Below are 14,275 nucleotides of genomic sequence, written 5' to 3'. Positions count from 1 at the left end.
ATGGACAGTAATTACATTTAAAGTGAAATTTAAAAATTTAATAAACACAAATTCTTGACCAAAAAAAATCAAATAATACAAGGGGAAAAAAGAAGAGGCAGAATCAAAGGAAACCAAATAGAACTTTCAAAAATTCAAATCATGTTTATTATACTTTAAAAACTTACTTGAGAGAAACTGGAAGTTGCACACAGATATGGAAACTGGTGACCTTGAAAACATATCTGGAGTCACCACGAGAATGACCAGAATAAAGTACAGTTCCTTTGGGTTTTCCTGTAAGAGCTTACAGAAAATCCTGAATGAAAGTCTTGGCCGACCCAATAGAAGCACTAAGGATCCAGGCAACATTAAGTGGAGAAACTCAAGTGGCAGGTTATAAATATAGAGCATTAATGTATAGTAGTTGCTCCTGAAGAAGAAAATAGAAGGGTAAGTTTATGGTTGAATTTTCCTTTTAAAGATTTGAAGAAAAGCATGAGTCTTCAGATTGAAGGAGCACAAAAAGTCCTGACTGCTGCTGCTACTGCTGCTAAGTCGCTTCAGTAGTGTCCGACTCTGTGCGACCCCATAGACAGCAGCCCACCAGGCTCCCCTCTCCCTGGGATTCTCCAGGCAAGAATACTGGAGTGGGTTGCCATTGCCTTCTCCAGTGAAAAGTCCTGACAGAGATCCACAAAAAGAAATCCATCCCTGGGCACCCCATTGTAAAACTACACACCATTGACACAAAAGAGAGATTTAAAGTCGAACAGAGAAAGCTTGTTGTTGTTCAGTCACCAAGTATGTATACAAGGGCACTTAGGCTGATAACTGACTATTTATGAGCCAAAATAAATGCCAGGAAATAAGGGAGGAATATCTTCAAGTAGTGAGTGAAAAATGTGAGAAATCTAGATTCAGTGATGAACTAAATCGTCATTCAAGAATAAGGGGAAGGGACTTCCCTGGTGGTCCAGTGGTTAAGAATCCTCCTTGTAATGCAAGAAACAGTGAGTTCCACCCCTGGCTGGAGACCTGAGATCCCACATGGCATGGGCCAGCAAAGCCCACGTGTTGCAGCTACTGAGCCAACGTGTGCCACAACTAAGACCTGACAGCCAAATAAGCAAATATGTTTTAAAAAATCTTAAGGAATAAGAGGGAAATAGGATATCTTCAGGCACAAATTTAGAGGAATTACTATTTGCATGTTCTCACTGAAAAACTAGTTAAGGTTGTGTGAGGTAGATTATGTCCAGAAGAAAAGAATGAAATGCAAATAGCAAGAAAGCATTAAAAAAAAAAAAAAAAAAGTATGCTGGGAAAGATTGAGGGCAGGAGGAGAAGGGGGCGACAGAGGATAAGATGATTGGATGGCATCACCGACTCGATGGACATGAGTTTGAGCAAACTCCTGGAGGTAGTGAAGGACAGGGAAGCCTGGCATGCTGCAGTCCATGGGGTTGCAAAGAGTCAGACATGACTTTGTGACTGAACAACAACAAACAACAAAGTGAATGTGCTGGAGAGGATGAAGAAATTCTTTTTCCCTCTTCCCATCTTAGGCCCCTTCACAGGCCCTACAAATAAAACTGACAAAGGACAGATGAATAAGGGAAAAAGCATACATGTCTGATTATCATACACATCGGAGAACTCAGTGATGAGTAACTCAAAGGGGTGGCTTGAACTTGGGCCTATGTAGCATTTTTAACAAAAGAGCAGTGATTTTTAGAGCTGGGACAAGACAAAGAAAAAGAAATGTTAGTCTCTAGGGCAGCAAATTGTGGGAAGGTAAATATATGGGGAACTAGTAGAAGACAAGAGTGAGTAAAGTTTGTAATGTGGAGTCCACTGGGGCCGTCTCTGGGCGGATAAGGGTCTGGAATTGTCTCTGGTGATTAGCATCTGGTAGAGATGGGAAGGGGACCCCTTTACAGATTCATATCCTGCTTTTAGGGTTCCCTCATAGGTCAGTTGGTAAAGAATCTGCCTGCAATGCAGGAGACCCTGGTTTGATTCCTGGGTTGGGAAGATCCGCTGGAGAAAGGATAGGCTACCAACTCCAGTATTCTTGGGCTTCCCTGGTGGCTCAGCTGGTAAAGAATCTGCCTGCAATGGGGGAGACCTGGGTTCGATCCCTGGGTTGGAAGATCCCCTGGAGAAGGGAAAGGCTACCCACTTCAGTATTCTGGCCTGGAGAATTCCATGGACTGTATCGTCCAGGGGGTCGCAGAGAGTTGGACTCGACTGAGAGACTTTCACTTTAGGCAAACGGGAAGAGGAGAGAGCTGCTTTTTTTTTTTTTTTCCTTTAAATATTTATTTGGCCTTGCCAGGTCTTGGGTGCAGCACACAGGATCTTTCGTTGCAGCATACAGGATCTTAGTTCCCCAACCAGGGAGCGAACCCCGGCCCCCTGCATTGGAAGGTGAAGTCTCAACCACTTGACCACCCCAGGGAAGCCCCTCTATATCTCTCTCAATTCCCCACAGACCCCCTTTTAGCCCAGACACATAGTAGGTACTCAGCATCCTTTAGAAGGTAGACAGTTTCAGAAACAAAACTTCATGGAGCAAGTTTTTCTCAAGGGTGTTTACCTGGCTGGCAGGTGACGGCATTAGGACATGGGTCACGTCTTTCTCCTCAGAGTGCTCAGGATGGTTTTCCTCCCCTTCTGTTGCAGGAAGATGCTGAAACTCTGTGGCGAGACAGAGGACAAGCTGGCTCAGGAGCTGATTCATTTCGAACTGCAGGTCGAGAGGGATGTGATCGAGCCGCTGTTCTTGCTGGCTGAGGTCAGAAGTGGGAGCAAGGCTGGACCCATGTGATTGGGGTGGGCAGAGAGGTGGTCCCTGGGGTCCTTTGGCTCCAGCCTCAGAGTTGTTTCTGCCCCTTACCCACTCCATGACACAGTGTCTCACCAGGGATTGTTACTACCCAACTGCAGGAGGTTCCCCAGAGTGGGAGCCCTTTGAGCCGAAGGCTGCCCCCTTCTCCCACCTGTGCCATCCTTGAGGGTGAAGCTGCAAGTCTGGTGGCATCACTTCACCCCCCACAGGGTCTCCATCCCATCCTCCTCCCTGCCCTCCACCCATCTCCAGTCTTCAGTGAAATGGCAGTGAAATCTCAAATAGGACACAAATGAACCTATCTGTGAAACAGAAACAGACTCGCAGACATAGAGAGCAGACTGGTGGTTGTCAAGGGGGAGGGGATATAGGAGGGATGGATTGGGGGTTTGGGATTAGCACACAAGCTAGTGTATATAGGATGGATAAACACAGCAAGGTCCTTCTCTATAGTGCAGAGAACTAAATCCAATCTCCTGTGCTAAATCGTTATGGACAAGACTATTTTAAAAAGTGTATACATATATATATATGTATGTATGTAAGTGAATCACTTTGCTGTTTAGCAGTAATTAACACAACATTGTAAATCAACTGTACTTCAATTAAAAAAAATTTTAAAAATGTACAGCAGCCCCTATTCACAAGCCCCCGTTCTTGGACTTGGGGGCTCATGTCCAAGAGACTCTGTGCAGCCCCCTTGCTGTCTCTGTTTAGACAGAGCCCTTCTCTGCCTACTTTAAAGGACACTAAAGCAAACTGGCTTTTTAAGAAGAAGCCTTAATGTGTAGGTGACGGTTTTGCTAGCTTCAACCAAGTGAAATTTTATCAAGTAAGAGAGAAAATGGTTGGGGGATGTTATTTGCTGTGAGCCCTGGCCCTCTTCGCATCCCCTTTAATTAGTCCTACAAACCTCCCCGGTGCTGGAGATGTTTCCAGTCTACGCTGCTTGACTGCTGAGCTCTTGAAATGTGTGTATTGCGCCTAGGTGGCGCTAGTAGTGAAGAACCCGCCTGCCAATGCAGGAGACGTAAGAGGCTCAGGTTTGCTCCCTGGGAAGGTGGGAGGATGAATTAGGAGATCAGGAGAGATGTACACACTCTACTATGTATAAAATAGACAACCAACAAAGACCTACTGTCTAGCACAAAGAACTGTGCTCAATATCTTATAATAACCTATAAGTTCGTCTATAATGGGAGACTAACTTGAAAAATATATATATATATATAATTGAATCACTTTGCTGTAAACCTGAAACATTGGAAATTCAACTATACTTCAATCTTTAAAATTTTTTTAAAAAATCGGTCATTGGACTTCAAATCAACTGTGTTTTCTTTGTTTGTTTGTTTCCTGTACCCACAGGTAGAAATCCCAAATATCCAAAAACAGAGGAAACACTTAGCCAAGCTGGTGCTGGACATGGACTCTTCACGAACAAGGTATGGTGGGTTTTCTTTGCTTCCATTTCTGCTTCTTTGAAGAGCAGCGATCCTAGTTGGAAGGCAGTGGCTTGTGTGTGTGTGTGTGTGTTCATCCACTGAGTGTTTCTTACCTCTGCTGTCAGCTGGGCGCTGGAGTACAGGGGCCTTGCTCTTAGAGAAGCTGTGGCCTGATTTGGGAGTTTGATGCTGGACAAGAGAACACACACACGCACAAGGCCATTTCAGCAACCATAAGGGCTTTCAGGAAGACACCACAGTGTAAGTTTGGAAGTGGCTCTGGAGAAGCAGGCCATGGCATAAACAGTGAAACAGAGAAGACTTTTTTTGGAGAAGATGACACTTGATCTGATAAGAAGGAAACAGCTATGCAGAGATCCATTGCGAAGCTGTCCATGACAATGGGAACAGCAAAGGCCCTGTGGGTGGAAATAAAGGTGACGTATTCAGGATGAAGAATGAAGGCGGGCATGGTGGGGGTGGAAGGGAACAGGGGAGAGTGGTAGGAACAGAGATCAGAGAGGAGGTTGGGTGATGTGTAGTGTCTGTAATAAGAGGAGATTTTCTGGGAATTCCATGGTTGTCCAGTGGTTAGGACTTGGTGCTTTCAGTGCCAGGACTCCATCCCTAGATGGGAAACCAAGATCCTGCGAGCCACGTGGCTGAGCCAAAAAAAGAAAAGAGGAGAATTTCTGAATCTGGGGACTTGGTCACCTTTTCCTGCTTCTGATAGTGTAGATTTCTCTTCTGTAGTCCCACTTTGGGGAGTCACATAAGAAATTAGAAGACGCTTGCTCCTTGGAAAAAATGCTATGACAAACCTAGACAGCATATTAAAAAGCAGAGACATTACTTTGCTAACAAAGGTCCGTCTAGTCAAAGCTATGGTTTTTCCAGGAGTCATGTATGGATGTGAGAGTTGGACCATAAAGAAAGCTGAGCGCTGAAGAATTGATGCTTTTGAACTGTGGTGCTGGAGAAGACTCTTCAGAGTCCCTTGGACTGCAAGGAGATCAAACCAGTCAGTCCTAAAGGAAATCAACCCTGAATGTTGATTGGAAGGACTGATACTGAAGCTCCAGTACTTTGGCCACCTGATGCAAAGAGCTAATTGGAAAAGACCCTGATGCTGAGAAAGATTGAAAGCCTAAGGAGAAGGGGCAACAGAGGATGAAATGGTTGGATAGCATCACCGCCTCAATGGACACGAACTTGGGCAATCTCCGGGAGACAGTGAAGGACAGGGAAGCCTGGCATGCTGTGGTCCACGGGGTCACAAAGAGTCGGACACGACTGAGCTTCTGAACAACACCACGAGATGATTGTAGACATGCTGTTTGTCACACTGTCAGGATAATGGTGGACACTGTACTCCTGGGTTTGCAGAGTGATTTCCTCCTCTGAGGACCTGGGTTTTAGCTCTGGGGTCTTTTCTCTGCTTCTGTAAGGAAAACCTGAACTTTCAGCTTCTGCTCAGAGCTGGATGTTAGCAGCAAAGCTTGTCCTTGCCTTGTCCACTTACATTTCTTCATTCAGCTTCCTTAAAGGAGAATTTCTTCTGGGTAACAGCCGTGGTCCATCTAATTCTGTCTCATGTTTTTAATGGTGACACCAGGGGTGGCTTGTAGATTTTGAAACCATAGAGAAGTGTCATCAGGGACCTCTCTTCCAGTATTTAATGAATGTTTTCATGTCTCCAGCTTATGGTCTCTTGGGTATTGGGATTGGTAAGGCAATATCTACCACCCCATCCAAATTTCTGTGCTTTTCACCTTGAACTTAGACCCTTGATAGCCTTTCAGAAGCCAGCTTCCCCCAACTTCTTGCCCTTCCCTCTAACCCTTCACCCTGAGTCAGCACCAGAACTCTTTGCCAAGATAGAGTAGAGAGTGAGACCTGGTTCTGTGCTATGGAAACGCAGACATCACCAGCTGCTCTTGGGGAGCAGGTGGGTTCTCACTGCCACCGCCTCTGCCCCACTCCACTTCCGCATTTGGTCAGTCTGTACTCATTAGGATCTGTTCCTCGCAGCTTCCTCCTCCTGGGCCCTCAGAGAATGGAGGATGCCAGTGGTAGAGGAGCAGAGAAGATGGGGCAGATGAAACAACACATGTCCCCCTAACGCAGCTTTCCCCTTTCCTTCCAGAACTTCTTCTGGACTCCCTGTCACCCTGAAGTCGTCTTGACTTTGCCTTCTATACCCTTCTCCTGGTCTCTGAAACGTCTTACCCTTATTTCCATTTTTCTTTCCATTAGTCTTTCCTGAAGGTTTTGTTGCTTCTCTAAACATTTATTTATTTGGCTGCATCAGGTCTTAGTTGCGGCCTGCAGGATCTTTCCTTACCTTGGCTCTTCGTTGCAGCACTCAGACATCTCTCTAGTCTCTGCGCGCGGGTCTCAGTAGTTGCAGTGCTCAGGCTAAGTTGCCCCGTGGCATGTGGGATCTTAGCTTCCTGACCAGGGGTGGAGCCCATATCCTCTGCTTTGGAAGGTGAGCCCATATCCTCTGCCTTGGAAGGTGAGCCTATATTCTCTGCATTGGAAGGTGCATTCTTAACCACTGACCACCAGAGAAGTCCCTCCTTAAACCTTGTATTCTATCTTTATCATCTCCAAATCATCAGTTCAGTTCAGTTCAGTCACTCAGTTGTGTCCGACTCTTTGCAACCCCATGGACTGCAGCATGCCAGGCTTCCCTGTCCATCACCAACTCCCAGAGCTTACTCAAACTCATGTCCTTCGCATTGGTGATGCCATCCAACCATCTCGTCCTCTGTCGTCCCCTTCTCCTTCTGCCTTCGATCTTTCCCAGCGTCAGGGTCTTTTCCAGTGAATCAGTTCTTCACATCATGTAGCCAAAGTATTGGAGTTTCAGCTTCAACATCAGTCCTTCCAGTGAATATTCAGGACTGATTTCCTTTAGGATTGACAGGTTGGATCTCCTTGCAGTCCAAGGGACTCTGAAGAGTTTTCTCCAACACCACAGTTCAAGAGCATCAGTTCTTCAGCACTCAGCTTTCTTTAAATCATAGTGATAGCATCTTTCCCAGAGAATGTGGATCACCTCAGCTCTCTTAGTGGGAAGAAATGAACTTTCTCCTCTTCCAGCTTCAAAGCTCAAACTCTTCTTGGACAAGAATCCTTATTTCTCCCCTTAACAGAGCAGGACACTTGTCGAGTTTATTTATAGAGCCTTTGGCTGAGATATCATCATTCCTTGAAATTTATGATTTTTTAAAAAATATTTCAAGTTTATCAGAGTATAGATGTTTACAGTGTTGTGTTAGTTTCAGGTGTACAGCAGAGTGATTCGGTTATGCATATACATGTATTCATTCTGTTTCAGATTCTTTTCTCATATAGGTTATCACAGAATAGTGAGTAGAGTTCCCTGCAGGTCCTTGTTGGTCATCTATCTTATATATACTAGTGTGTGTCAGTTCATCCCAAGCTCCTGATTTATAACCCACCTCATGTTTCTGCTTGGTAGCCATAAGTTTGTTTTTGATATCTGTTAAGTCTGTTTCTGTTTTGTATGTAAGTTCACTTGCATCTTTTTTTAAAATTCAATCAGTTTAGTTGCTCAGTTGTGTCTGACTCTTTGTGACCCCATGGACTGCAGCACATCAGGCTTCCCTGTTTTTTAAAATTAGATTCCACATATGAGTGATATCACATGCTATTTGTCTTTGTCTGACTTACTTCACTTAGTATGATAGCCTCTCGGTTCATCCATGTTGCCGCAAACGGCGCTATTTCATTTCATTTTATGGCTGAGTCACATTCCATGTATATATGAACCGTATCTTCTGTATCCATTCCTCTGTCGATTGGCATTTATGTTGCCTCCATGTCTTGGCTTCCGTGAATAGTGCTGCTGTGAACAGTGGGGTGCGTGTCTCCGTTCAGATTATGGTTTTCTCTGGATATGTGCTTAGAAGTGGCATTGCTGGATCATATGGTTGTTTTAAGTTTCTTAAGGAGCCTCCGTACTGTTCCCCATAGTGGCTGCATCAGTTTACATTCCCACCCATAGTGCAGAAGGGTTCCCTTCTCTCCATACCCTCTCCAGCATCTACTGTTCATCGAGATTCATGATTAGTGGCACTTCTCCTAACAAATTACTACCTATACAAAATGTTTCCTAGTTTTCCTTGATATTGTGCTGTTCAGTTTCCACAAAGGGACCATTTGGTGGGTATTTATAATGTCAGAATAGATAACTTATCCATTACAAGTAAAATTCCCTATAAAGGGAGAGGAAAGGTATATGCTCTTAAAGTACCAGGCGAGAATTGTGGGGAAAAATAATGTCTTCATTTTAATATACGTATATTAAATGTAATTTGGGGTTTAAAAAAAGACCTAATCCAGATCTATAATACCCTAAAAATCAGTTTATTATTTATGGCCACTGTATTTTTTACGCTTATTTATTGGTTACTTTCTTTTTTTCAGGCAGGATGAGTCAGATGGTGGTTGTAGGTCTGTCCCATAATCTATTATGGAAGTACACTCATTATCTGAGATCCAAATTACATCCATGACATTCCATATTTTATTTGACTGTGGCTTGGAGATATTAATTAAATAGATCATTTCTGTTGGACTTCCCCGGTGGTACAGTGGATAAGAATCCCCCCACCAATGCAGGGGACATGGATTTGATCCTTGGTCCGGGAGATCCCAGATGCCACAGAGCAACCAAGCCCTCGTGCATGTCCTGAGCCCACGTGCTCCACCTGCTGGAGCCTGTGCGCTGCAACAAGAGAAGCCACCACCAATCAGAAGCCTGTCAACAACGAACAGAAGCCCCCACTTGCCGCTACTAGAGAAAGCCCACATACAGCTATGAAGACCGAGCACAGCCAGAACTTTAATTAGTTAACTCATTTTAGAAACAGAAATAATAAATACATCATTTCTGTAGGGCAAGCCATTATAAGAAAGAATTGCCCAGGCATTTTTACTAATCCTTACCTGTTAGCTTAGATTTTTTTTTTTTTTTTTTGACATTTTAGAGTAGAATATTTGCTTTCTAATTTTTCCTGAATTCTTATCATGAGTAAGGAATCTTTCTCAGGACACATGTGATCATCGCTGTAGCTTCAAGCCAGCTTGATGTCCCAAAGCCTTTCAAAGTAATTCTCCCATGGGTGCACTTTGTTTAGTGACAGAGGATTCTTCATTTTGCTACTTTTTGCTAATAGCAAAGAGAACTGATTTCCTCTTTTTTGGTATTGTGATACAGCTCCACTGTCTTAATTTTTTTCTTGCACATAACACAATAAGAAAGAATTGTGCAGAGAAAACACTTAGTCTATTATTGATTCTCAAAATGAGGATAAGGCTGTAGTTTTTGCCTCCACGTTGGGTGAATGGTCCAGGAGCCAGATGGAGCTGGCAGGGCTCTCTGGTTTGTCCCATCCACCATGGGCCTGCATGGTGTGTGAGGACACTATTTAATCTGTTGCCACATTTCATCTGATGAGTTCACTTGACACTTGCCAGCTTGTCCATGAAAACATCCAGCTCCCCAAGGCCCAGGCTCCTGCTTGGGCCCCATCAGCACCCCCACCCCGAGTGAGTCCCTCCCGACTTCCCAAGACGGTAGCCAGGCATCAGCTGCCTTTTCCACCCTGATGACTCAGTTATTTTCCTTAAAGCTGAGAAGCAACTTATATCATGTCCCTGTTACAAGGAGGAAATAAAGGATTCGGTGGATGAGTTTTTAAGATAATGACCCATTTGACTTATTTTTCCCACTTGCTGGGGCCTATAGACTGTTGAGTTTACTGCCACAGTGAGAGAGGCCCCACTGCTATTCCCTGCTACAGCTACTAGTAACTTAGTGTAATTAGAACCTTCTGTCAGGGCCTCCTTTTGGTAATTCTTTGCTAATAACTCAGCAACCGGAAATAGCTTTTTAAATTTATTTTTTAATAGGAGGAGCAACCAGAAATATTTGTGCTTCCCCTTGAAAGTTTCCCAAGGGGCCTCCTTAGGAGGCCCGTATTCTCTGCCCGGAGATAAATATTTAAGAAAATATACATGAGATATCAAAATGTTGATCCAAGGCTGCTTAGTGCTTCTTGCTGCTGCTAAGTCACCTCAGTCGTGTCTAACTCTGTGCGACCCCATAGATGGCAGCCCACCAGGCTCCGCCATCCCTGGGATTCTCCAGGCAAGAACACTGGAGTGGGTTGCCATTTCCTTCTCCAATGCATGAAAGTGAAAAGTGAAAGTGAAGTTGCTCAGTCGTGTCCGACTCTTCGGGACCCCATGGACTGCAGCCTACCAGGCTCCTCCATCCATGGGATTTTCCAGGCAAGAGTACCTAGTGGAGATTTTGACTTTCACACTTGTTTTCATCTTACCCATTTATCCTCTCACTTAGCATCCATGGTTGACTTTGGCCAAGTAGGTGAAGGTTTCCCAACTCAATGCCTGCAGGATGGGCAGGGAACTAAAAGGAACGGCCTGGACCGGGCTTCAGAGAAAGTAGCAGTGATGTCATTTGGCCTTAGGGTTCAGGAGACAGTAGGGAAGGTGTTGCAAATTGGAGAACACTTGCTCTGTCTGAAGGGGCCACTGTCCTCAGCCTCTCTCAGTCCTGCCATGTGGACACTGGGGCCCACTTTCTCCTGGTCTGGTACTTGGTATCTTTTCCTGATCTCTTCTTGGCAATGAGGCTGTGTCATTCCCTGGGTGATACCCGTAACCAGCTGTTTCCCTGCCTCCCACAGTGTCCCCAGGGTTTTCTCTACCTGTTTCACGTGCGTGCATGCATGCATGCTCAGTTGTGTCCAACACTTTGTGACCTCATGAACTATAGCCTGCCAGGCTCCTCTCTCCATGGGATTTCCCAGGCAAGAATACTGGAGCGGGTTGTCATTTCCTTCTCCAGTGGTCTTCCCAACCTAGGGATTGAACCCACGTCTCCTGCACTGGCAGGTGGATTGTTGACCACTGAGTCACTTGGGAAGCCCTGTCAGGGTTGATAAGGCATCAGATTACACACACTACATGGAAAATGTTCTTTGCCAAAAATTATCATTGAGTCCAATTCACCATGCATTTTCCCTTTCTAATCCCAGAGTGTTTGCTTTCACTGCCATTCTAACTTGTCACTAAAAGACACTGAAATTATGAAGGTGCACAGGGAAAAAGCTTGGAGCCTCGTGCATCAGTGGCAAAGGGGTGGGAGCCCTAAAGAGCTAAGGGTGTGTGTTTTTGACTGTTTTGTATGTGCACAAACTCCAATTTGTAAGGCTCATCAACTTAGATGTAGAATGTCTGAAAATGCTAAAAGAAAAAAAAAAAAAAACACCTACACTATACTGAAATTCAACTTATATTTATGCCTAATCTGACTAGAATCTAAGTTCCTCGAAGGCAGGGACCAAGTTCTATTCACATCTCTCTTTTTCTCCTGTTTTCTCATCAGGTGGCAGCAGACATCCAAGTCTTCGGGTTTGTCCAGCAGCTCACAGCCTGCGGGTGCCAAAGCCGATGCCCTCAGGGAGGAGATGGAGGAGGCTGCCAACAGAGTGGAGATTTGCAGGGTACCCCCTTTCTGTGCTCCTCTCCACCGAGAAAAATAGGAGGCCCTCGAGGAGGATCCTTTGGTTTGCTAGAGGTCTATGAAAACCCTAATAGTGAGCTTCTGGTTGAGTCTGTGTCCCCAAGCTTGTCAGCTGGCATGTCTAAAGAGCCCAGGACGAACCCTAAGAGCTGGGGCTTTCAGTATTCATCATACATTTAAAAAATTCCTGGCCTGATAATTTCAACATTCTTGACATCTCTGACTGTGGTTCTGATGCTTGTTCACTTTCTTCAAGCTATGTTTTTGCCTTTTAGTATGCCTTGCAATTTTTGTCAAAAGGTGGACATGAAGGATTGGGTAAAGGGACCTGTGGTGCATGGACGTTTGGTGATGTAGTGGTCAGGTGTGGGAGCAGGGGAAGCCCCTGTAGCCCTGTGACTGGGCGTGAGTCTTGTGGGTAAGCCTGTGACCCTGCACTGTGAACTTCAGTGCTTCTCTGTTGTTGTCTTTCATTCTGTTTCCAGCTTCTGGGTTTTCGTTTTTGGTAGGAGAGGATGGCTAGAGGATGCTAGAGCTGATTAATTCTCTTTCTCAATGTGAGGAAGGCTAGAGTCTGCTAAAAGCAAGTGTTTAGTAGGGCTCTGATATAACCCCAGCAGGCTGTTGTTGCTCAGTTGCTAAGTTATGTCTGACTCTTCGCAACCCCATGGACTGCAGCACACCAGGCTCCTCTGTCCTTCACTGTCTTCCTGGAGTTTGCTCAAATTCATGTCCATTGAGTTGATGATGCCATCCAACTGTCTCATCCTTTGCCGACCCCTTCCCTTGTTGCCTTCAATCTTTCCCAGCATCAGGGCCTTTTTCAGTGAGTTGGCTCTTCACATCAGGTGGCCAAAGTCTTGGAGCTTCAGCATCAGTCCTTCCAATGACCATTCACAGGTGATTTCCTTTGAGGTTGGCTGGTTTGATCTCCTTGCAGTCCAAGGGACTCTCAAGAGTCTTCTGCAGCACCACAATTGGCAAGCATCCCAGCAGGTCCTACTGGGATAAGATAATTTATCCTTGAAGCTTCCTGGCAGTCCAGTGGTTAGGACTTGACACTTTTACTGTGGTCCCTTGTTCAGTCCCTGGTTGGTGAACTAAGGTCCCACAAGCTGCATGGCACAGCCAGGAATAAAAGAAAAATTCTCCTGAGGTTAGGTCTTATTAAGAGTAGAATGCTCTAGTGCATTTCAAAATGGCAGTCTTTTCCCTTCCCCTTGGGAAAAACGAGAGAGGACTTTTCTCTGCTGTTCACTGTAAGAACTTGGTAATACTCCAGGAGGAAAAACTCAGCAGAAGTGTAGGGGCTCCCTACACTTTATTTAAATATTGAATTATATTGATAATGTTTATGAATAAAATATTTAATAATGTTAAATTATGAATATTTCGACAAATGAAAATTTGATTTAGAGTTTCTGCTTTTATTTCTCACTTGTGTGGCTTACTTGGAATCTATATTGTTAACTTTATAAGACGGTGATGTGATTGTACCTTCAGAAAATCCCTTCATGTTCCTGAGGCCATACTCTGTTGGGCTGGCTTTACGGAGATCGTCTGCTGAGTGGTTGAAGGTGATTTGATGTGGCATCAATAGACATGAGTTTGAGCAAGCTCTGGGAGTTGGGACTCGGACACAACTAAGCAACTGCACTGAACTGAACTGATGTGGCATTTAGTCCTTCCCAAGGCTCCCTTCCTTACCTCTGTCTACTGAGTCATTTTTTTTTTTTTATCACCCTACCCTTTGTCTTTCCCTGACTTGAACTATCTCCCTCACACTTGTCAGGCTGGTGATAGATGCTTCCAGACCAAGGCTGCTGAGGCCATGGCAGGCAAGGTTGAGTTCCAACAAAACCACTTTCTCTAGCACCTTTGACAGGTCCGGCAGCCTCACAGAGGCATTCGTTGTAAAGGATGCTGAAGTGGAGAGGACCTGAGGTGGGTGGTCCTAGAGCCCATTTTATTCTTTGGGTAAAATACCTTGAACTTTTGGTAGTTAGTCATGTGAAATTGGTGTCTTGGTTCTATCATCTTGTGCGCAAGAACGCTTTAAGGATGTTTGCCTGTTGAGGATACTGGAAAAGGAAACAGATTACTCCTCCCATCCCCCTGCTCACAGAGGACAGTTTGATCAGCAGCTGGAGGGGCTGCTGAGGTTATCGGGGTCTGTGCAGAATGCTTGAGGTCCCTTGTATATCAGACTCGTCCTGAATTATGCAGTTGTCTGCTGTAATTCCTTCAGCATTCAGGTCAGCTTTCCTGTGCTTTTTTTCCTTTTTATTGAGATATAGTCAACATACAATACCATGTTTGTATCTGATGTGGTACATGATGACTTGATATTTGCATAGATTATGAAATGATCACCATGATGAATCTGGTAACCATCTGTCCCCATGCAAAGAT

The 14,275-nt window shown here is 44.7% G+C and overlaps 1 protein-coding gene across 9 annotated transcripts in view; it reads left to right on the top strand.

Annotated features, from left to right (window-relative positions):
* The window catches only part of ARHGAP44 (Rho GTPase activating protein 44), a 129,867-nt gene that overhangs the window by 88,452 nt on the left and 27,140 nt on the right, over nt 1-14,275 (top strand). For 5 of the 9 annotated variants that reach the window (XM_081580670.1, XM_081580666.1, XM_081580668.1 and 2 more), the window contains exons 5-7: nt 2,668-2,786; nt 4,206-4,278; nt 11,726-11,843. In XM_081580670.1, coding sequence (XP_081436796.1) covers nt 2,668-2,786; nt 4,206-4,278; nt 11,726-11,843 — 310 coding nt within the window. Of the gene's footprint in view, nt 1-2,667; nt 2,787-4,201; nt 4,279-11,725; nt 11,844-14,275 lie in introns of all 9 variants that reach the window. The other 4 variants (XM_081580665.1, XM_081580673.1, XM_081580671.1 and 1 more) reach the window with 1 other exon arrangement.

This window comes from Giraffa tippelskirchi, chromosome 3, assembly GCF_054371585.1.
Source record: "Giraffa tippelskirchi isolate mGirTip1 chromosome 3, T2T-mGirTip1v1.2.pri, whole genome shotgun sequence".
NCBI lineage: Eukaryota > Metazoa > Chordata > Mammalia > Artiodactyla > Giraffidae > Giraffa > Giraffa tippelskirchi.
This window is presented reverse-complemented; position numbering and strand designations above follow the sequence as displayed.